Source organism: Rhododendron vialii, chromosome 13a, assembly GCF_030253575.1.
Source record: "Rhododendron vialii isolate Sample 1 chromosome 13a, ASM3025357v1".
NCBI classification, from domain to species: Eukaryota; Viridiplantae; Streptophyta; class Magnoliopsida; order Ericales; family Ericaceae; genus Rhododendron; species Rhododendron vialii.
Genome location: NC_080569.1, coordinates 4055110 through 4077933, shown reverse-complemented (window position 1 = coordinate 4077933; position 22824 = coordinate 4055110). Strand labels below are relative to the sequence as shown.

General features: G+C 38.3%; 1 protein-coding gene and 1 pseudogene across 3 annotated transcripts; one reads left to right on the top strand and one right to left on the bottom strand.

Moving 5' to 3' along the window:
* On the bottom strand, nucleotides 1-7259 carry LOC131313706 (beta-galactosidase 8-like; annotated as a pseudogene).
* Nucleotides 7260-7701: 442 nt separating this feature from the next.
* On the top strand, nucleotides 7702-22742 carry LOC131313709 (phospholipid--sterol O-acyltransferase). 3 transcript variants are annotated; one of them, XM_058342162.1, is made up of 17 exons: nucleotides 7702-8132; nucleotides 10835-10970; nucleotides 12003-12147; nucleotides 12722-12891; nucleotides 12985-13061; nucleotides 13872-14085; nucleotides 14167-14341; nucleotides 14887-14986; nucleotides 17411-17505; nucleotides 18388-18439; nucleotides 18555-18626; nucleotides 19793-19961; nucleotides 21308-21412; nucleotides 21481-21565; nucleotides 21645-21734; nucleotides 22272-22356; nucleotides 22491-22742. In XM_058342162.1, the coding sequence occupies exons 1-15, from the start codon at nucleotides 7905-7907 to the stop codon at nucleotides 21724-21726; spliced, it is 1905 nt and encodes a 634-aa protein (XP_058198145.1). In that variant the 5' UTR covers nucleotides 7702-7904; the 3' UTR covers nucleotides 21727-21734; nucleotides 22272-22356; nucleotides 22491-22742. The 3 variants fall into 3 exon arrangements, with proteins under 3 accessions (XP_058198145.1, XP_058198144.1, XP_058198143.1); XM_058342161.1 differs by having other exon boundaries at nucleotides 13872-14341; nucleotides 21645-21729; XM_058342160.1 differs by having other exon boundaries at nucleotides 13872-14341.
* The last annotated feature ends 82 nt before the right edge of the window (nucleotides 22743-22824 follow it).

Below are 22824 nucleotides of genomic sequence, written 5' to 3'. Positions count from 1 at the left end.
TTTGAAGAAATTGATAAAGCTTCCAGCTGATTAACTTCATATGCAATACTTTGAAGTCATGGCAAAGCTAATTACACAAAAGGGAGTTTCATACATCTTCATGACAAACAACATGAACCAAAAGATTTGTCTTGTGTTTTTAGAAAGGCTTCTAGCTAGAATAGTAGACATGGCTGCAAATTATGGACACCAAAAGATTTGCTGCAATGTCTACTATTTTAAGAGGTAGAACAAAAGGTTTGCTTCATAGGGCTATTCCTTTTTCTGCTTGTTCTTGAAAGGCTCCATAGGGGGCTATCTTGTTTCATGGCGTCCTCATTTGTTGGTGATTCTACTGTTGAGAGTGCTTTCGTTTCACGCTTCTTCGAGGTGTTTGGGCCTAGATTCTGGCTTGATGCTTGCTCAGGTGCTTGCTAATCAGGAATTGTGTCGCAGACAGAGTGGACATTGAAGACACATTGGGTAATTGCTTCATACGTGTACATGGATGCCTTTAGGATAAGGACCCATTTTTTGGGAGTGGATAGCTTCTGAATCATTTCAACTGACAGATTACCCTATGTAGTGTTTTATGTCGGTTGTGCTGTGTTTAATGTAAGCAGGTTAATGTAGTGAGGAGAAAGTGTTATATAACGTACATTAGTTGTATTGTTGACCATTTCTGCTGCAGTGATGTCGTAAAGTTGTTCTGCCTTTTCTGCAAATACAGTGGCAGGGATGGATCCAGTTTGATGTGCTATCTCCACATTGAATTTGAGCCTGCAGATAGTTTACATTTAATGAGAGGTTGTTTGCGCTAAAACTCTAAACATGAGCATGAATTGAATAGCATGTATAGATGTTAGCAGCAGCGATGGTTGTTCTTGTAGTGGTCAAGGTGTCGGTAAAGCATTAGTTTAGTCTAGTCATTCATCAATAAGTTTTTTTCCACTTAAGTATCGAGCAGAAATAAAATGGACAGGTTACAAAGTGCTTTCCAATTTCTGCTACTGGTAATTGTGGCTAGTCCGTGATTATCTTTTTTTCACGTAAGGTACACAAAGGTCATCATCTACTAAAGCAAAAACCTTTCAAACTTATGATAATAACTCACATGGGTATGATCGAGAAAAGGAGAAAAAAGGGGGGTTATCAGGAAGGAGCTGGATACAGTTAGGAAGCAGAGGTTGACCCTTTGTATCTAATATGCATCCACATGTAGATTCAACCAATAACTAAAGCAATCGAAGAACAAGAATAAAGGATGAACAAATGATCATCAAACCTGCCAAATACTCGCTCTTTCAGCCCAAAACTTGGAAGCAGAATTCGCCAACTCAGAACTAAACCCATCATTATCTCCATACACAGCAGCACCCATTTCCTCCACACCACCATACCCCTCTCTCTCCAAAAATCCCTCCTCCCCCACCTCACCTGCCACCCCCTCCGAAACCCTAAACTCCCCAAACCCCGTATCCACCGCCTCCACCGCCGCCTGCAAAACCAAGCCCTCCCTCCTCGAACTCCAGCTGCCTCGTCACAAAATTCAGCATCTCCTCCGTCTCCCTGACCTCCCTCCTCAACTCCTTGCCGGCACCGAAATCTACGTACGCCATCTGCACAACACAAAAGGAGAACACAAACTGAACAGGGGGAAACGACGCAAGTGATATAAAGAGACTATGTATTTTGGAATGCAAACAACCTTCACGAGTGATATAAAGAAAATCTTGGTGGCCAATATGAGACTTTGTATTTGGGAATGCAAACAACCTTCACCACTGATAATATAAAGAGAATCTTGACAACCAATATGATTATGTATTTGGAAATGCAAACAACCTCCAATTTTTTGGACTTTTTTCTTGTTTTGTTCTTATTCAAATTTTTGATTTTTTTTCTTGTTTTGTCCTTATTCAAATTTTTTTTCACATTGTTAGTTTTGCGCTTCACTTTTTTGGTTTTCCAATTAGTCTAAAAAATGATGACTTTTACCCGAATATTTTTTGAAATATCTAAGACAAAGCCAGCTTTTGGGTTTTTTAGGCTTTATCTTGAATATTTTCAAAAATATTTGGGTAAAATTCATAATTTTTTACTTTTTTTATTCATCTTAACCAGACGAATCGAAAAATCAAAAAAGTGAGGCGCAAAACTAATAAATGCACAAAAAAAAAATTGAATAAGGATTCTATTCAGATTTTTTCGCGTTCGTTAATTTTGCGCCAAAATTTTGTATATTATTGATTCGTCTCAGAAAAGTTAAAAAAAAAATTACTTTTACCCAAATATTTTAGAAAATATCCACTTTTAAAACCAAAAAAAAAAAGTGCCATTAAAATTTGAATAAGGACAAAACTCAAAAAAAACCCCAAAAAATAAAAAATAAAAAAAAGAAAAGAAAAGCAAAGCTTTGTGGAAGTCTACCTAAGTACTGTTGAATCAAATAGGAAATGATGCAGAAAGATGAACGAAACTCCATAAGCGATTGTCCAAAAGAGAGATCACCTTCTGTACAATGGAAAGAGCCTGGGTGTTGCTGCAACTGCCTTGGCTGAAACTTCCACAACTCCCTCTAGGCATTCTGAAGCTTGCGAATTCTATCGAGGAAATGACCTGATTAGTTAAAGGACATTCCAATGATAGTACAGGCCCTGGTCTGCTCCCTCTCTTCCGGCTTGATCTCCACGTCTCCACATGCTGGGGGTGAGATTCCGAGATGTGAGAGCACAGGCTCCCAATCTCTCTTGTGGCAAAATACAGTTGCGTTGAATCCCTGCTTGTTTCCTCGAACAACACCAGGGTGTTCCGCTCAGTTGCAGCCACGATCGAGGCACATGGTACCTGCCGTGAGATGAGAAACAAGAGTTAGAGCAAATCCAATAACATGGTTGCTTTTTCTCCAAGTTTTGGCTGGAATACTGAATTTTTGATTCTGTAGATATGCATTTTGCGCTGGCTTGCCCAAGCAGCCCAACAATGCTCTCTGTTCTGTCTCAATTATATAAAATCAACCAACTGGAAGAACATTCTTGGGTGTCTATAGTTGCTCCCTATAGTTCGAGAGCAACTATACTACTCTCGAAAATAGACAACGTTTAGGGGAATATGTTAGAGGCAAGCATTTAAGCAAAAAGTTGAATGCTTACAGTTGCTGAGAGGGTTTCCCACAATTTTTGAGGCATTTGTTAGAAGAATAAGAGCCTTTGTTATTGCAGTCTGTACAACCGCTAGATGGAGCAATATAAGTTGGGCAATAACGCCCTATGCTCTGCCCATTCACAAACGCCTCACCTTTTCCCGTCCCCGTGAAGTCCAGTGCAACTGGGATGGTGCCAGAAGGGGCGTCACAAGTTGTCTGAATCCACAAGTATTGTTCACTGTATTAGAATCTTAAGGATTGAGCCAAATTCCTAAACAATAATCTTGTCAAACATTTAGCTGTTGCCGGGTAATTTTCTTCACAAATGGAGTAAGATTTAGTGAACCATGCTATAATATGCCTCCTCATGAAGTTGGTCTTACAAGTTTTCTCTTGGGGCCTTCGATCCCTTAATTTGCCTGATATGTGAGCGGAAAAGAAATACGCGATGTTACCTTGTAGCAAATCAAGGGTTGCTCCTTGGGTAAGGTAGCTCCTGATACCCAAGCTAAAGAACCTCCATTGGAGAGGCCTAACTCTTCGCCTTTTAGACCAGTCTGCACCAAAAGTGACAAAAGTAAGTGTAAATCTGACAATTCCTTCGTTTGATACTTCAGTAAATCAAACTTAGACTATAATATGAGATTTGTGTGCCAGTTCAATGCCCAGTTCCTATTGAATGAGAATCTTTAAGCAAATAATTATAGCCAAAATTCTGAAATCAAAGCGAACTTAAAGACCTGATATGTCCATTGCTGTGATGAGAGATCAACAGTAGATCCATTATTTACACCTACCAGCTTCACCGGACCAGTAATCCCTGCACCCTTTTCATCAAAGAATGCTCCATAGTTCTAGGCCAGTGTTGATATGGTTCCATTATATCATGGTCATGACTCATGAGTAGCATTTTGACCATATGCACTTGATAAAAGACAGATAACTCTGTGAATGCTAACTTAAGTTTAATCAGAAATGTCAAACCTGAAGTCCAACTATCGAACTCCAGAGATCAATTTTATTCTTTCTGGGTATGAGAGTGATGGGAACGTCAATAGAAACCTTAGCATTGTTACTGTTTCCTTTCCTGCTCCCTACAATGAACCATATGACAGTTTCTCTTTCTTTAAGTTCAATTTCCTTAAATGACTAACGCACTATGGAAAAAGCAACCAAGATTATAAGATTTTACCCAAACTTCTATGCATTTGGTGGCCTTACGAAATTATTTAGGCATGTCAAATGGTCACAAGAAAGGGCATCCTTGATGAAGCAAAGGATACAGTTTTGGACAACGCCAGGATACCTTAAGGCATTGTTTAGATCAGGAATTTGCAGAGGGATTCACCCAGCGAAGGGATAGCAATTAGGAAACCCAGAATAAATTTAGCTTCTTCCATTTCATTATCTTCTTCTCCTTTTCTTTTCTTCCATAGAATCCATCGCAAATTAATGATCCACACACAAGCGTTACTCAAAAGCACTAAAATCCCATTCAACTATGGCACATAATGATTAATCAAGATAAGATGCCAATACATTAGTATCTTTTGCAGGTAAACTAACAGATTAGAAGGAAGAAAGAGCACATCGACCTCCAAAAGAGGTACAAACAGCAAATAAACAAACATATGAAGAAAAAATCTCCTCCCAAGAAATACGTGTACTTGCAATCTTTTAGTTCACATCACCTGCAAGTTTCCCATTAATATAAGCATGAAGGGCATGGCCAAGAGATTCCACATGAAGAACAGTTTGAGATCCGTCTTTAAGAAAAGGCTCATCAACTTGAACGTTAGTGCTGCAAAAGTATCCAAGAAGCATTATTGAAAAAGCAAACATACCACAGCCACTGGCTTCAGATCACAGCTAAGATCATACTGTTACCTTAACAACTACCACAGATAGTCACTTTCGTCAGCTGTAGTATTTATTTGCTCTTATAACCCTGGTTTCATGATTGCATTGAATTGCTACTCAAGACACGAACTGGTTTGTTAAACCAACTCCAGCTAGACAGAAATCCTCCTGAAGCATCAACTGCATCGCTCGAAGATTGACACACAAATTTTGGAATTGTAGTTGGAGAATTAATCTGTCATGGAAAAATATCAAAAGTGGCTTGCATTGTGTTAGACTTAATCCCACATCGCTTATTTAAGCCATCCAAACTTGGTTAATATATACTAGAGGTTACTCCACCTATTGCCAATTGGTTTTAGGTTGGAACCCTCCAAGAAATTTAACATGGTATCAAAGCTAGGTCTTGGGTGGCCTCACCTCGCATGGTCAAGTCTCTATCGCCCAAGTCAATCACCTTATCTCATTAATTCATACCTCCACGTGCATCCGGGCTGCACATGAGGGGTCGCCCGAGTCAAATATCTTATTTCTTCAATTCGTACCTCTACGTGCATCCGGGCTGCACGTGAGGGGGAGTGTTAGACTTAATCCCACATCGCTCATTTAAGCCATCCAAACTTGGTTAATATATTCTAGAGGTTACTCCACCTATTGCCAATTGGTTTTAGGTTGGAACCCTCCAAGAAATCTAACACATTGATATTGGAAAAAAGAGTTCTTCATATTTTGGGGCCCCGCCTTCATGAGACACAATAACATCCAAATTGAGGTGATCTCAAATGAAATGGAGCAAAAATACTTAATTGGACTGCTTCAGAAGGTATGAACGAGCCCCACTCACAAAATGTAGTTGTAACAGAGTTCTTGCGCTGTAAGTATAAGCTCTAAATCAAAGAAGACGAGGCCAACCTTTGCGGTGTTAAGCACTACATTTTTGCAGTCAGGTAAGATGCTCACAGACCATGGGGGTAACTGATAAGAATTGTCATTGAAATTCATAGTTGCATCTGATTGGGTACCAATATTGGCCAGAAAAGCAGCACACAATCCCGAGCCTGTTTTATATACACTTGCCTGAAATAGGACACATGTTTTAAGACATGCAATACTCCACCATAATTCATAAGCTATAAAGCAGGAATTGAAAAAAGAACATTTGGTGACAAAACACGGACATGTTGTGGTGAGTGAAGAAATAAATAGTCTAACTAATCTTAGATAAGCTGAGCAATGTATGAAAACAGTGCATTTAAGGTAAAAAAAATTCATGTACTCCTAAAGTCACTCTCAAAGATTTTTTTCACTTTTTCTCATAGCAAATATTAGAAAAAGTAGGGAGAGATTTAGGCAAAAATTGTTTGTGTTGTTTGTGTTGCGCGTGCAAGTCGAATTTTGACAAAAATTTGTAAAAATTCGATCACACAGTACGTGGGTAGAATTTGGCAAATTCTGTCCAAAAAAAAAAAATTACACGCGCATCACAAGTCCAGCCACACTGACGTAACCAATAAAAGGAAGCTAGCACACCGTAACTTTCCTCAAACACAAAAACAACCACCCAAAAAGTTATGCTCATGACTCAAATAATTAACCCATAACCACCGAAACCTTTGATTGTTCACCAATAAACCACAGGAAACACCATTTGGCAAGTGCAATGGTGAAACGAAAAAACCCTCAATCACAGTGAAGAAAATAAATTGAAAAAATCAAAAAAATCAAGCCAAACCTTAGAAGAACATGCAGGAGCTGTCGATCTAAGCAAACAACAAAGCAACGAAATGAAGCAAACTGAAACGCACAACACGTCCATAAATCGACACAGAACAGAGAAATCCAAGAAACAAGAACCGAACCTGACGGAACGACCAACAACCACTAATTTCACCACCGAAACCTTTGATTGTTCACCAATAAACCGCAGGAAACACCATTTGGCAACTGCAATGGTGGAACAAAAAAACCCCCAAATCACAGTGAAGAAAATAAATCGAAAAAATCACAAAAATCAAGTCAAACCTTAGAAGCACATGCAGGAGCCGTCGATCTAAGCACTGTCTCCTCACCATTCGTTGCCTAGGCTTCTCCTTCTTACGTCCAACACTGTCTCCTCTCTCTCTCTCTCTCTTCCATCTGCTCCAAACCAGACGAAGGAAAGGTAAAGGCAAAAGCGGAAACGTGGCTTCATCTAGCCCACGTTCTTCACAAGAGGTGAATAGACGAAAACATCCTCGGTGCCCAAACCAGTGGCTCCCCAATTGAGGGGCACAATTGGAAAAATCGGACAAAATATGGCAAACGTTCCAATTGCTTTCTTTTAGTTTCAAAGCTTTAGATAAGGTAGGATAAGCTAGTGGATGCATGTGCCGGGAGGCCCTTGTTTTTTAGATGAAATATTTTTGTTATTAAAATTATTAGTATCAGTTATATAAAATTTAAAAGTGGACTAAATAGATTTAAAAAGTACTATAGTAAATTTATGAAAAAATTTCCCTTTTTTATGTGTAGGATTTTGTTTGAGCTTTGAATCATTGACAATACTTTGAGGTGGCGTTCTATTTTTAGAAAAACAAGATTTTGGGAAAAGAGAAGGTAATTTCAAGGTCAAAAATCATGTATTGATACAAATAATTTTTCTATCATTATAAATTTTATTTGATAAATCTCATTGAAATATTTTAAACGGTGTAAAAAAAATTAAAAAATTATTTTTTTATTTTCGTTATATTTGAATTTGAAATAGGTTTTGGAAGAAAGGAACCGGGTCTGAGACGGCTTCAATGTCGCATTACACACGTCTACAACCCTAACGTTGAGAGTGCGGGCACTATGCCCCTAGTTTCCGTGTCCTTTCCAACTCCCAACGACCAGTCAATCCGCCAGGATACTCTCCCTCTTCCTCTCTGCGAGTGAATGAATGAGAGGGCCAAGCACATACTCCCTGATTGTGTCGATACTTGTCATCGGAGCTCTGCGTATAAACCCCGTCGATGGCGGCGAGTTCTCCGGCGACTACTCCAAGCTCTCCGGCATCATCATCCCTGGCTTCGCCTCCACTCAGCTCAGAGCCTGGTCGATATTGGACTGCCCCTACTCCCCTCTCAATTTCAATCCCCTCGATTTGGTCTGGCTCGACACTACCAAAGTACTATTACTCTCTCTCTCTCTCCAACATTCATTCTTTGACTTGTTGGATTTATTAGTATCTGATCGTCCAATATCAATTATTGGTCCACGACTCGATGTACTCAGTTTTTTTCTTTTCTTTTCTTTTTCCGTTTGTCTCGTTCTTTGTTTGCATTCATTTATATTTGTCTGCTTATGTAAACATAAATATTAATTGCTACCTTTGCCAACTGCTGAGTAACTTGTTTTAGGGCTGGTAAACAAACCAAGCTATCCGAATTTGAGCTCATGTCTGCTTGATGATAAATGGTCATTTAAGATTAGTTTGTTCCGAAGAATCGTTGTGGCTCGTTAAAGTTTCAGAAAATGAGTTTTTGAGACTCGGTGTTTGGATGGGCCATTTTTACATTTTCCAATTCTAATTTTTGGGTTTTGGGTGTTTGGCAGGAAGAGGGAAAATGGGTTTTGAGGAAAATGGGTTTTGGGTTTTCAGGTTTCTAAAATAAAATGGAGAATGAGGTGAGAGGAGCTTTTTCAATTGTCATTTTCCCATTTTGGAATCCTGGCTTGCCAAAAAGTCTACCCTACCCTCCCCTTTTGGAATAATCTCCAATTTGCCCTCGTTTAGGTCTGGAAGCACTTGCATGGTTTGGGGAAACTGAGCTCTCACAGAAAACTTGAAATTGACAATGCATATTTTATAGTTGGAACTGACAGTTTTTTTTTTTTTTCGGAGTAACTATTTTCCTTCTAATGATAACAAAAGTAGGTGCTCCAAAACCATCTGTGTTTTAGTGTTTCCACCATTCAACTTGTGTTTACATTATGCCTGTATAGGTTTGAAATCTAGTGGATCTATCTTTTTAGGTATAAGCCCTTTCAAAAACATGGAAACGTGTTTGTTGACGATGATCAATGTAAGGGCTTCAATTCGAGATTGGATTGTCGCTAATCGTATCCGTTAGATGAGTTCTTCGCTGTTGTAGTATGTTTGTTCAATTGGAGTAATTTTTTTTAATCCGATTTTCTGTAATATTTGCTGTTGTAATGTATTTTCTAGTATGCCTGTATAATTTCTGTAATTTGGTTTAATCCGGATTTAAGTAATATTTTGTGTTGTACTTTCTTAATGTTTAGATTATAAATTTCATCGCTTCTTGTATTGTTTGGTTTTCTCATTACTTTGGTTTAAACTTCATCATTAATTTAATTTATAATTCAAAAACATTTTTATGGAAAAGTAACAACAAACAATAATTGAAATAATAAAAATATAAGTAAAATAAAGGGGGGACACTTTTCAGTTCATGTACATAACCAATTTCGGAAGTACATTTTAAAAAAATTGATTAAAACATTATTTATATACATTATACACTATTATTAATAACCGGGGGCAATATAGTAAAAATTCAATCCATAATTCATTTTCATTCCATATCTTCCAAACAGTACTCCTATTGCAAAATGCATTCTGCACATATCATCCAAACACTCTATCAAATACAAAATACATTCTGATCATAATCCCAAAAGTCAAAAAGGCAAAAAGTGGAAAATGAAAAGTCAAAAAGTTGGCTCCCAAACACCCCCATAAAAGCTCATTCGTCATAAGTTTGTTCCGTTGATAAGCCGAATATTTTTGTAGCTCGTTAAAGTCTCTAGGTTGACAAGCTATTTGTTCGGCTTATGGTGCATAAGAAATGCAAGCTACTTGTGTTCGGCTCAATTAAAGTTCGTTTGAGATCGGATCATAGTGCTTCTCTAAATGACGTTGGATTTTGTAATTTGGAGACCTACCTTTGCCGACTGCCGAGTAACTTTTAGGGCTGCTAACAGCGTTTAAGCTCATGTTCACTCAACAAAAGCTTGTTCAAGATAAGTTGGTTCCGTAAATAAGCCGAATATTTTTTGTAGCTTATTAATGCTCTATTTGGAACTTGTGGAAAGTGAGGGAAGAGAAGGGAAAATAATTAAGAAGGAAAATGGGAGATAAGAAAGGGGAAAATTTTACTATTCTGACACTATTTTGCCATTTTCTTTCCTCTTCTCTCTCAAATCAAACAAAGGAAGGGAAAAATTTTAAACTTTCTTTTCTTTTCCCTTCCTTTCCACAAGTTCCAAACAAAGCATAAAATTTCTAACTTGAACAAGCTATTCGTTCGGCTTATGGGGCATAAGAAATGCAAGCTACTTGTGCTCGGCTCAATTAAAGTTTGTTTGAGATCGGATTGTATTATAAACAAGTTGAGCTTGAACATATTTTGAAGTTCGTTAAATTTTCAAATCAAGGTTGATCAACCACTTTCTTGGCTCGTTTGGCTAGTTTATGACCCCTTGTGATGTGTGATTTTTCCTCGTGCCTTGTGAGGTTTCCTGCCGATGTTATTTCTGTGATATATTTAAATTTTGTATTGTTGGGTTGACAAGCTAGAAAGAAAATGACACTGGGCAGTGGTTTCATTTCAACCTTTTCATCCAAATATAATTTCACTACTTCATATGTTGCCACTTGCCAGGCTCCCAGCAAGTGATCATTGACGTGCATAACTATTTTATGTTCCCTAATAAGAATTAGTATTTCACAGTAATTTGCAGGAAAAATTGTTGTATTGACGCATTTCAAAACTTGTTTTTATGGAAATAGGGCATTGTTACAACTTCTGTTTTGTCGATACCTACTATCGTGGATGATCAAAGAATATTGTGCCTGTCATGCAGCTTCTTTCTGCTGTCAACTGCTGGATAAAGTGCATTATTCTTGATCCTTACAATGAAACAGATCATCCAGAATGCAAGTCTCGCCCTGATAGTGGTCTTTCTGCAATCACAGAACTTGACCCAGGTTACATAACAGGTATTCTACATTACGTTCTTGCTTTATCTCTCTTCAGCATTTTTGCTTGGTTATGACCCTCAGTTTTGTAGTTTCCTGATGTATGATACTTGATTGAGGTCAGTTCATTTATACTAATGCTTAAGACTGCGTGAAAGTTTGTACTATGGTTGCAGAATATTTGGAAAAATAGTTACTACAAATGCCTTATCAGAACTAATCAGTTGGGTTTTTCGTCATCTGTCACCTTCTAATTTACTCTTTTAAATGACTGAAGTTTACGCAGAAGACAATAATCCCTGGTGAGGAAAATTCAGCGTTGAAGTCTTACAAACTGAATTGTAGGTTTCATCACTTCATGTAAATACTGAATTGCAGTACTGGTGATGAATAGGTTGCATTGCATGTAAATACTCTAAATTAAGTTCCAAAGCAAACCGAGCCTTATGTCCCAATCAATTGGGTCGGCTACATGAATCATTTTTCTCCATTGAGCTCTGTCAAGGGCCATATGTTCACTCAAACTCTAAATTGAATTCATGATATAAAATTATACACTTATTGGCATAAACTGTCAACTTATCACTCATACTGAACTCATCACCCAAACTTTACCCTGTACCAATTTATTTTCCTTTGTTGTAGAAGGCAGAAATTTTTTACTACAGATGGCCTGCTGTAACACTAGTGAATTAAATGAACATCTGTCTCCAGTGACCAGAACTTCTTTCATCTGGTCATGTATCTGACCCTGTAAAGAAGATGTATTTGGAAGTTCCAGTCATGCATACTTACGATAATTCTGTTACATTATTTTCCTCAGAATTATATCCTTCTTCTCATTTTTAAAAAACACAAAATGTTGATCTCCACTGCAACAAGTTCCTTAAGATATGCGAGATGTCTGTCTGCCTATACTGCAACAAGTATAGGCAAATGTTTATCTCCACCACAACAAGTTCCATAAAATATATAAGATGTCTATCTGCCTATACTGGATGCTATAAATAACTTGATTTCTTCTTCCCCTGAAAAGTAATACATGGTCTTCAGGTCCTCTTTCGTCAGTGTGGAAAGACTGGGTCAAATGGTGCATTGAATTTGGTATTGAGGCTAATGCAATCATTGCTGTTCCCTACGACTGGAGATTGTCGCCATCAAAGCTTGAGGAGCGAGATATCTACTTTCACAAACTAAAGTTTGTATATATCTTACATTATTTCTTGCACTCTTGTTTTACTGGCTCTGATGCACATTTTTTAATATATAGTTTTTTTAGTACTTGAACTTTTTCAGAGCCACTCTGTAGTAAGGCTGCAAGATATAGTTTACATGCATACTGCTCTGTGCTTTGCATTGTACCTTTACTACCAAAAAGTTTGATAGCCTAATCAAATGTGATCTGTTTGCACTACAGTTAGGTTCCACAACTGTTTTCGTATTCTTTTTCTAACAATTTGAAGAGTTGGATCAGGAGGCCTGATCATTGATATCTCATAAATATTTAACCGAGACTTGTAATGTAGACTGTCATCTGCACTAGTTACATCGTGAATTATAAATTACCTCCTATCCCTCTTTGGACTTGGAAAAATGATGAAATTAAAATTGATCGGCAATCACAGACATTATATGGTTTGTTTTCTTATCTGTAGAGGACTTTCTGTCTGCTTTTTTTTTTCTCTGCTTACCTTCACTTGGGGATCTGATGAGTTTCCTCAGAGAGTATTGCTCTTCACTTGAGCCTTTTCTTACTTCGGTTATCATTGCAGGCTTACATTTGAAACTGCCCTTAAACTTCGTGGTGGCCCCTCAATTGTTTTTGCCCATTCATTGGGCAACAATGTTTTCCGCTACTTTTTGGAGTGGTTGAAGCTGGAAATAGCACCCAAAAAATATGTCCAGTGGCTAGATGATCACATTCATGCATATTTTGCTGTTGGTATGGCGCACTACTTTAGAACTCTTGTTACTTTTCAGTACAGACAAATCTAGGCATGCATTCTATTGAACTTGTTATTTTATTTGATATCAGGATCCCCTAATCTTGGTTCAGTTGAGACCATAAAAGCAACACTTTCCGGAAGCACATTTGGTCTTCCTGTACCTGAGGTTCCATTATTTCTCTATGTAACTTGATTATAGTTCTCGTTTGTACTCATTTTTGGTAGAAAACGTTCATATTGTTGGAGCTTGTCCCATATTAGTTAAATATAACATCCAAAACCAGTATACGAGTCTGGGCAGCCTCTTCACTCATAACCAATTGGTTTGAGTTGGATGCTTTAACATGGTATCAGAGCTAGATTTTCAGAGGCGTTTCCCCCTTTGTCTATTGTTAATAGTTGATTGTTGTCTTATGCGTTGAACCATGTGTTTTACCTCACCAAGTGCGAGTCAAGGGTCACATGTGCGGGGAGTGTTGGAGTGTTGGAGCTTGTCCCACATTTGTTAAATATAACCTCCAAAACCAATATATAAGTCTGGACGGCCTCTCCACTTATAGCCAATTGGTTTTGACTTTTGAGTTGGATGTGTTAACACATATGACACATACATGATACAACTTTCTCCACTATTTTCAGTGATTACATTGTAAGAAAATGCTGATTCAACTTTTAATCCCTCTTATTAAGAACAGCGAATGACCGAGAAGCCTACAATTGCTCTGAGTTTCTTGAGAACCAAATATAGTATGTTTAGACCTCCAATTAGGCAATAAAATGTGTTTACTACCTTGTTACATTTCCAGAGGAACAGATGAATGCTTATGCAACTCTGAAATCTGGATGTGAGGGAGTGAACTTGCATTTTCATCTTCCAAATTTGAGTAGGGTTGTTGGAGTGCTTCATGATGTGATACTGGTACCATTTTTCTATAGATGCCTTTGTTAGTATGTTTACCTTCGGTTTTCCATCCAGGGAACAGCTCGGTTGTTGTACAATTCATTTGGCTCTTCTATGTGGATGATGCCATTCTCAAAGTATTGTAGGACCGATAACATATACTGGAAGCATTTCAATAGCGGGAGCAGAAAAAATCATCACACTTATCAGTGTGATGCACATGAATACCAGTTGAACTTTTCTGGATGGCCCACAAATGTAGTCAATATTGAAATCCCATCAATACAAGGTAAAACTTCCATGAGGTGCGTTTTGGCCACATTGGTTTTACCATGCTTAGATGGTTCTTTTTGTTGTTTTACATTGTCAGGAGTTGATACTTATCCATCCATATTCGAAGTAGCTCAGGCAAACATGTCTATTATGGAATGTGGATTACCAACTCAGTTGTCCTTTTCGGCTCGTGAAGTATCAGATGGGACCTTTTTCAAAGCTATAGAAGATTATGATCCTGAAAGCAAAAGACTCTTATACCAGTTATACAAGTGAGTGTGCTTCGTATGTTCAATTAACACTTTCATTTGGAAGCTTCCTAATACTACAAAATGCATTAACAGTTCGGTGCAAGCATGCCAACTTACTGTTGAAACTACTCGTTAACTGTCTGAAACTCCTGCTTCTTTTGCTTGAGGCATGAATCTATGTATCATCATGAACTTCCTGGATTATCACGTCTCCCGATCACAACTCTACTCAAATCTCTTGTGATGTTGCAATAAGCATTTGTGGCAATTACTTGGGGTCGGCTATTTCTCTAATGGTAACATTGAGGGAAGCACAATATGAGATCTGCCCGTATATACTGCTATAGCTATTATCTGTATTATTGTCATCTTTGTTGAAGTTTCCTGCATCTTTTTTGCCTCCCATAATTTTCTTTTGTGAATGGGCTTGTCCTTGGATGCAGGCTTGTTTTTTTGTACTGATATTAGGAAAGAAAAACTTGTGCTTTTTTCCTTGATTATGTTCTTGAATTGATTGGCATCAGTGATAGAAAAACTTTCGGACTTTGCTTTCAACTATGTTTCAGGACATATCATGGTGATCCGGTTCTGAATCCATTGGCGCCTTGGGATAGACCACCTTTAAAGAACATATTCTGTATATATGGAATAGATGCGAAAACTGAGGTATATTCATGTTTTCCTTGCTTCATGGCCGTAAAATTTTGGTTCTTTGTATCAATACCAGTGAATCCTTCACCTCAAACTGCCTTCCATCTTTTTGGTTTGTAACTATTTGGAACATTATGGTACTAAATTCTAACAGAAACTAATTTTAGCCAGAAATTCGCATACTTTATGAGCTGGTGCATCAGTTTTCTGCCACTTGGAAATAATAACACATTGGTATCCGTTCGATTTTACAGTACTTTTGTTTCGCTTGACTTCTTGTCATTTCTTTTTTTTCTTTTTTTTTTCTTTTGATGAGTGCAGAATATTATTAAGCTCAAACCAGGAAACAATTTTCTAGGGATGAAATCCCTTTACAAGAAGCAACAATAAATCAGCAAAACAACTCAAATGAAACTTTTAAACAGAAAACCTATCTATACAGCTTGCAAAATTCTTTCAGACAAACCCCAGATCGCACAAATGTCTTTATTTTGTGTGGAGAGCTTCACATTCCTTCTTGAGCTATGGAAGTCCCTTATTGCATTTGCAATTCCATCAAGCACCTGTGCATGTCCCTTCGCCACTCGAAAAATTCGAGAGTTTCATTCCTGCCATAACCCATATACAGTAGCAGCCACGGTGCTTTAAAGACTGATGAACTTAAGACCATTGCTATTACCACCTCCATTTGAATGGAACCAGTCAAGAACTTCCCCTAACTTCATAGGTGTCCCCTGCACTCTATTCTTGGTTATCAAATGCTGCAATACTGCTGAAGAAAATGAACATTCAAAGAATGTGTGGGTGATTCTTCAAGAGTACACAGGCAGCAAATCCCATCCACTTGCATGCCCCAACTTCGCAACCTATCTTTAGTGCTCAATCTTTGGAGAGCAGATAGCCATAGAATGAACGACCATCTAGGCACATTATGTCTTCCCCTGATTATCTTGAACCGTGGTTTACTTGGGTATTTCACCCTAATGGCATGCCAAGCAGTCTTGACATTGAAAACATTCTTGTCCTTTCTTTGTTTCGATGAGAACTAATGTTGACGGTTGTTAGAAAACTGTTGGTGTTTTGTGTGTCCTGCAAGGTTATCAATACCATTCCATACCGGCCGGTATGTACCGTTTTAGACAGAATCCGGTACCTTGAACCCCATATTTTGTTCCGCTCTCAAAACTGGTGCTCACCAGAGAATACCGGCAATTTCGGGAAATTCCAGCCAAGAAGCAGGTACCAGAAATTTCTGCCGGTACCGTTCAGAACCAGATCAGATCGCGATCAAATGCATCCTGGTCAGAATCAGATCGCGATCAAAGAGAGGAGGAGAGAGAGAGACGCATCCCGGTCAGAATCAGATCGCGATCACAGAGAGAGAGAGAGAGCTATACCGTGCTGTTTTGCCATGGCTGGTTGGAGAGAGAGAGAGGCTCAATGGCAGGTCACGCCCGAGTAGAACGAAAGCTGCTGGTGGAGGGATAAAAATTTGGAAACCCTAAATGAGACAAGGCCCAATTACCCTTTCATTCTTTTTTTTAAAGGGTTATTACATGTGTGATGTGTCTCTAGATAGTACGTATTTGTTCAAAAGAAAAAAAGGAAAAAGACTGGCCTGGGCCTTATTTGGGAGAGGAGTTGACTGGAGAATGATTTTTATTTATTTATTTTGTGAACTTAAAATTGTGAGCTTTTATCTTTTTCTTTTTTTAATTAGAAGAGGTTTATATAATGAGAGTGTAGTTTTTGTTGTCTAATAAAAGTTTATTTTATGATGAATTGCAAGGCATGGGAAAAAAAATCGATTTATGACTATATGTAATAGCAATAGCGCTAAATCCAAAACGGTACCTGGTATTTGTCCGGTACCGGTACATACCGTTCCAATAAGAAAACCGGTACCCTAACCGATACGGTATTCAGAACCTTGGTGTCCTGACATCAATATGAGCAGGGGTTATCTAATTCTGTCCCAACGGTCCAACCGCTAGCTAGTGAAGAAAGATGACGTGGTTGGTAATTAGGTATAAATGCCCCAATCATTTGCACTAGTGAAAGTGCTGGTGATTTATCAGTAAGTGTGGAATCTCCCATGTAGGGTACATAGTCATTGTGATCAGTGGTTGCTGGGAAAATAATTGGGTTTGCCTCTTGCAAGTTGGAGAAAAATAACGCCCTGACAAAGATAAACACTATCTGACTTTCACCCTTTGCCAATTTACACTTGTCTCCCTGGCGACTTGTCCAAACTCTAAAGGGCATACACAGCCATAAGTTTTAAAGTGCTCTATGAAGTCTCAAGTACGGACGGGTCTATAGAAGATTACCTTCTCTTCAATCCCACACACACAACTGTTTTGTACAGGCTGTTCTATGTTTACCGTTTAACCATGTTGCCATGGATGATCGATTGGGTGTCTTTAAATGGCAAAACAGGTCGGTTACTATTTTGCACCAAGCGGCAAGCCTTATCCTGATAACTGGATCATTACTGATGTCATATATGAGTTTGAAGGATCTTTGTACTCCAGGTAGCTGTCATTTCCCTGATCAGTGATCATACTGGACATTTAACATGTTATTTTTTAACTTTTTAACTGGTATGTACTTGTATTGGACTTCTAAGAAGTTGAGTTTTGCTTATGTTAAATATTGTGACATGGTAAAATTTCTGAATAGAAACAAGTTACTAGTGAGATCAGCAAGAAGAAATGCTACCAAATACCAACTGCAGTCCACCTCAGTTTTATTGATGTTCTGTCGACCACGCTGTACTTACTAGTTCCTGTATATTTTCACTCTTCGGCATTTAATTTACATGGAAACCTGGTTGAGACAGCAGGTAAGATGCTTTAGCTGTAAGTACTTCCTCTTGGCAAGCGGTATTGACTCCATTTATGATGTATTTCATGGGTAAATCCTGCATAACAAGATGTCAAGAACCAAAAAGGCAGATATCTCTCTCTCTCTCTCTCTCTCTCTCTCTCTCTCTCTCTCTCTCTCTCTCTCTCTCTCTCTCTCCATAGGATAACCGTGTCGAAACTGATTGACAAAATATCGATCATTCTATCTACAGGGCCTTATCGTCTTCTTCATCTCATCGGCACTAGGAATCCTCTTCCTTCAGTTTAACTTTAGAATGTTGGCATATTTAGTGAATAAGAGATTGTGGATCGTACTATCTGAGGATCGTTTCAATAGTGTTCTTCAAGCTCCTCCTCCCTCATTCTGGCCACCTTCAACACATTAAAAAGTATGGATATAATAACAGCAGCAAGTGAAACACTCAATGTCTTGTGTTCATAGCAGTTTATGCTGGTAGCAGGCTACTATCCTTTAAATGTTTCAAAGTTCACATTAAAAGTTCCCATTCAACTTCTGTTCCCATTCAACTTCTGTTCCCATTCTTGTAGGTCAGGTAATCTGGTTGAAGGGAACCCAGGAGTTGCTAGTGGGGATGAGACGGTAAATATGAATCAAAATTCTAGTATAGGATGTTTGATAAGTCGCGGCTTTCAATATCTCCACTTTGAAGTAGTCTGTTGTTTAGCTTAGATGATAAAGGGAGATTCGTGAACAGGTACCGTACCATTCCCTTTCTTGGTGCAAGAATTGGCTGGGACCGAAAGTGAACATCACAAGGGCACCTCAGGTACCATATTCCTTCAAGTGCACATAACGAACTATTACTTGCTCCCAAAATTAGATCTCACATTAAAACAAGTTTCTTCCAATATCATACTTAGGAATGGCTCGTTTGGTAACCTGAAGTAAACAAATAGACGAAACACAAAATAAGCTAGGTTGGTTGGTTACCGCACTAGCTTATTTACTTACTGTTATGGGTGATGGACTGATGGTAAAAAATAATAAAAAAAAGCATGTTGCTTTGCCAAACCATTTTGTTTGCTTCAAACAAGAAAATAAGATGGTGGCCAAATGAGAATAGGTGAGTTTCGGAGAGTCACAGGGAACCCCTTTCTTGGTCTTGGCAGTTGGCAGTTAGCACAGATTGAGGACGACCCCATCCCCATCCCTAAGGATACTTAGTTGGGGCATGATTGGAACTCTACTGTCAGGGCAGGTACCCTTTGAGGAAAGTTTTTTTAACTTGTATGTTTTCAACATGTGACAACAACATATGCTTTAATGGCTCATCTTTCACATAGGCTAAAGATTCTCCAATCACATGGGACTGAATGGATAGAACAGAAAGCATTTGTGTGGCTTGATGCCTCAAAATAGAAATGCTTCATATGAATGTTTGTAATCATTTTTATTTTTAACACCATATACCACATTATGCTTTAACTTGGGACTTACGTGGGCAAGGAGATGTTAATAACGCAGAAAAAGTTTATGGCAGCAGCATTTACCCGTCATCCGTCTCTAAAATTCTCAAATACTGTGAGAGTCGAAAATCATTTAACACCCTCAATTACTGCTAAAATTTGGAGGAAAAAAAAACCCCATGACAGCAGTTCTTGATGGCTTCTAATCCTAGGGAAGAAATAATGCAATCTATTCTGTCCCACTATTTTCTCCATTGACTAGATGAGCAAAGACTCGGAAATTGATAATATCTCACGGCATCATTTAGCACTTCAAATTTGATGGCTTTTTAAATTAATTTCTTTTCCATAATCTCACTTTGCATATTCTCTCCTCTAATCTGTCCTATTTGTGGAAATAAGGAGCCACGAAATATGCACTGATGTATTGGGAACTGAGGCCTCATTTTCACCTTCACTACCAAACTATCTGAGAGTTCTAGCATTTCTTATTGAGAAATGACCTTATGGTTGTTAATGATTTCAGTCAGAGCATGATGGGTCAGACGTACAAGTGCACCTTAATGTAGAACATCATCATGAAGAGGATATAGTTCCCAGCATGACAAGGTCACCTAGGGTGAAGTACATAACCTATTATGAAGATTCTGAGAGTCTTCCTGGGAGAAGGACAGCTGTTTGGGAACTTGACAAGGGTACGTGACATGTCTTATCATGCACATGAAACAGTTGTATGCAATTTTGGGGGACCTATGGCCTCAAGGATTCAAGGCTCTGTATATACTTGGCATGAAAAAAAATGCTTAACATGGAACTATTTTGGCTGAGCACGAGTCATGATGATTCTTGATGATATGCTTTAAAGTTAAAACGCTGTCATGATATACATGTTGCTGATGCTGCCAAAAGCCTTGGATGAAAATAAGTCTACACCAACTAGTTATTTTTTTGCTCGTCGGCGAGCAAAGGTAATCGCAAAACTTTGGTTCCCAATATTCATCTTTCTCGTGGATTCACTTTGTCAACTTCTAAGCACAACACTTGCATTTAACGTCAAAGTTTAATAAGAGATGGAAATGATGCATCCCAAAGTGCCATATATGCGTTCTTGCAGCTAAAGCCCACTAGACCATGAGGCATTATTAATGCTCATGTTCCCTTAGCGTCATAGAAAGATGTTATGAAAGCTTCTCTACCTTCCTTCCTATGAAGCACGGGTACTTCAGAAATGTCGCTGTACCCGTACCGGGTACGGGTACGGGTACGGCGCCGGTACGGCAAAAACGTACCGGGTACGGCAAAATTTGATCGGGTACTTTTGATAATTTTGGGTACGGCATGGGTACGGCAAGGGTACGGCTTGGGTACGGCATGGGTACGGCATGGGTACGTTTTAGCCCAAAATGATTTTTTTTTCAAAATTTCAGGGATTTTTTTGTAAATAATTATAAAATATGGGCTTATTGTGTAATTTTTTTGTCTTTTACATACACATACACTGAGTCTAGGGCTCCAAATCGGAACAGAAGACGTAAGTTCTCTCTCTTTTATATACACATGTCAATGTTTGTAAGTACTGTTGGTATGTAAGGAACAAGGAACTCGTCTAGCTTTGATCTAGGCACGTTGAACTTGATGTATGAACTTCGAACTTTTATCTATGTTACTTTTTGTTGGTAAAATGGGTTTACATTTCATTTAAAGCAATAAAAAATAGAAAAAAATTATATATCTATTCGCCGTACCCCCGCCGTACCCGTACCCTACTTTTTTGGGGTTTTGCCGTTTCCCGTACCCGTACCCGTACCGCGTACCGGTACCCGTGCTCCATAGCAGTTCCTTCTAAGCAACAGAATGGAAGATCAACACAGTCCATACAGCCTATGATAAATAAAAAAAACACAGTCCATACAGCCTTGCAACTTGGAGACTTAGGAAAGAACCTAAGGAGATGGACCCAGTTTTGTTCTCTCTCTCTCTCTCTCTCTCTCTCTCTCTCTTGTATTTTTTATATCTAACTTCATTGTCTGCTTTCTTGTAGCAAATCACAGGAACATTGTTAAAGCTCCAGTACTAATGCGGGAATTATGGCTTGAGATGTGGCACGACATCCATCCTGATGCAAAATCAAAATTTGTTATGAAAGGTAGATCTAGTCCTTATTCTTCGTGTTTATTAAATTTTAGTACACCTCTTAAGCTTTACATAGAACAGCTAAGCGTGGTCCTCTGAGGTATGAGGACTGTTACTGGGACTATGGTAAAGCTCGTTGTGCATGGCCAGAGCATTGCGAATATAGGTACTTATTCTTCCTTTTTGAACTTCTGTGTTCCTTGGGATTCTATGGCTATCTGTTTCACTTGCTGCATAATGTACAGATATGTCTTTGGAGATGTTCACCTCGGGCAGAGCTGTAGGCTAAAGAATTCTTCAGCTGATCTCCTCTTGCATTATTTGTAATATGTGAGGTAACTTTCCTTCTGTTGCTTCCCTGATGGATTTTTATAAGAATTTTGAGTGGTCAAAGCCCAAAAAAGGAGTGAAAGAGAAGAAAAGTCCGCACAAGCTTGAATGTTAAGAAGAATTTTACATGTAGTAGAGGATAGTTGTCCTTGGATCGTGTTTGTGAGGTGTATGAAAACGATAGTTGAATGTGATCAATCTATGAAATTTTGAAACAACCTAATATTTTAAGGGAAAGAGTTCGAAGGACTGAGCATGGGTAAAATATGCTATCATGTGTCTAGAATGCTTTATGTGCTTAGCAGACCCAGTAAGTTAGTCAATGAGGTCATGAGTTGTGTATTGTTGTCTAAGAGTTGGGATCCTCAACTGTGACTTTTGAGTGTACTGTATGGAGTTTTTTTCCGTATCTTTTGAAGACCCTTTAAGGAACCTCCCTCAAAACTTGTAAGTTAGTTCCAGTAATGTTTGATTTGTGATTCCTAAAAGTAGAAAATGTATTTGATTGGATATTGATCCTTCCTTTGTTTCTTCTTTGTCAGGACTCTTTTGATGTGTTTCTTCAAGAGTCAGGCATCTCACTGTGCAGTATTTCCATCGGTGCCTCCATGTACCACGAATTTACAAGTAAAGCCTCTCACTAATCCAGATTTTGATATATATTTTGGCATAGACTCCCTTGTTTTCTTCTCTACTGGTTCTTTTGCACAAGTATAACGTATTAGAGGCTGTTTAATGGCAATCTTTGGCTGGTATTGCAGTGAAAAGACTGGGAGCAAATGGCTATGAAGGACTCGGAAGTAATCCCCCAACCTGTAGGTAGAGTTTACATTGTGAAAATGGCGATGAACGAAAATTGTAACTCTATTTTTAGTATGAAGTAGAGAAGTATAGTATTCCACTATTCCCGTGAAAAATAATCCAGCAGTATATTCTTGTGAGCATTTTGAACAAAGAGTATAATGTTGTATATTGAATGTCGGATTTCAAGCTTTATTTATTCGTTGCAGCTACTATAGTTCTCTTTTCTCAATTTTTTAAATTCTCTGTCTTTCGATACTTCACCTCATAATTTAGAAGTATAAATCTGGAGTT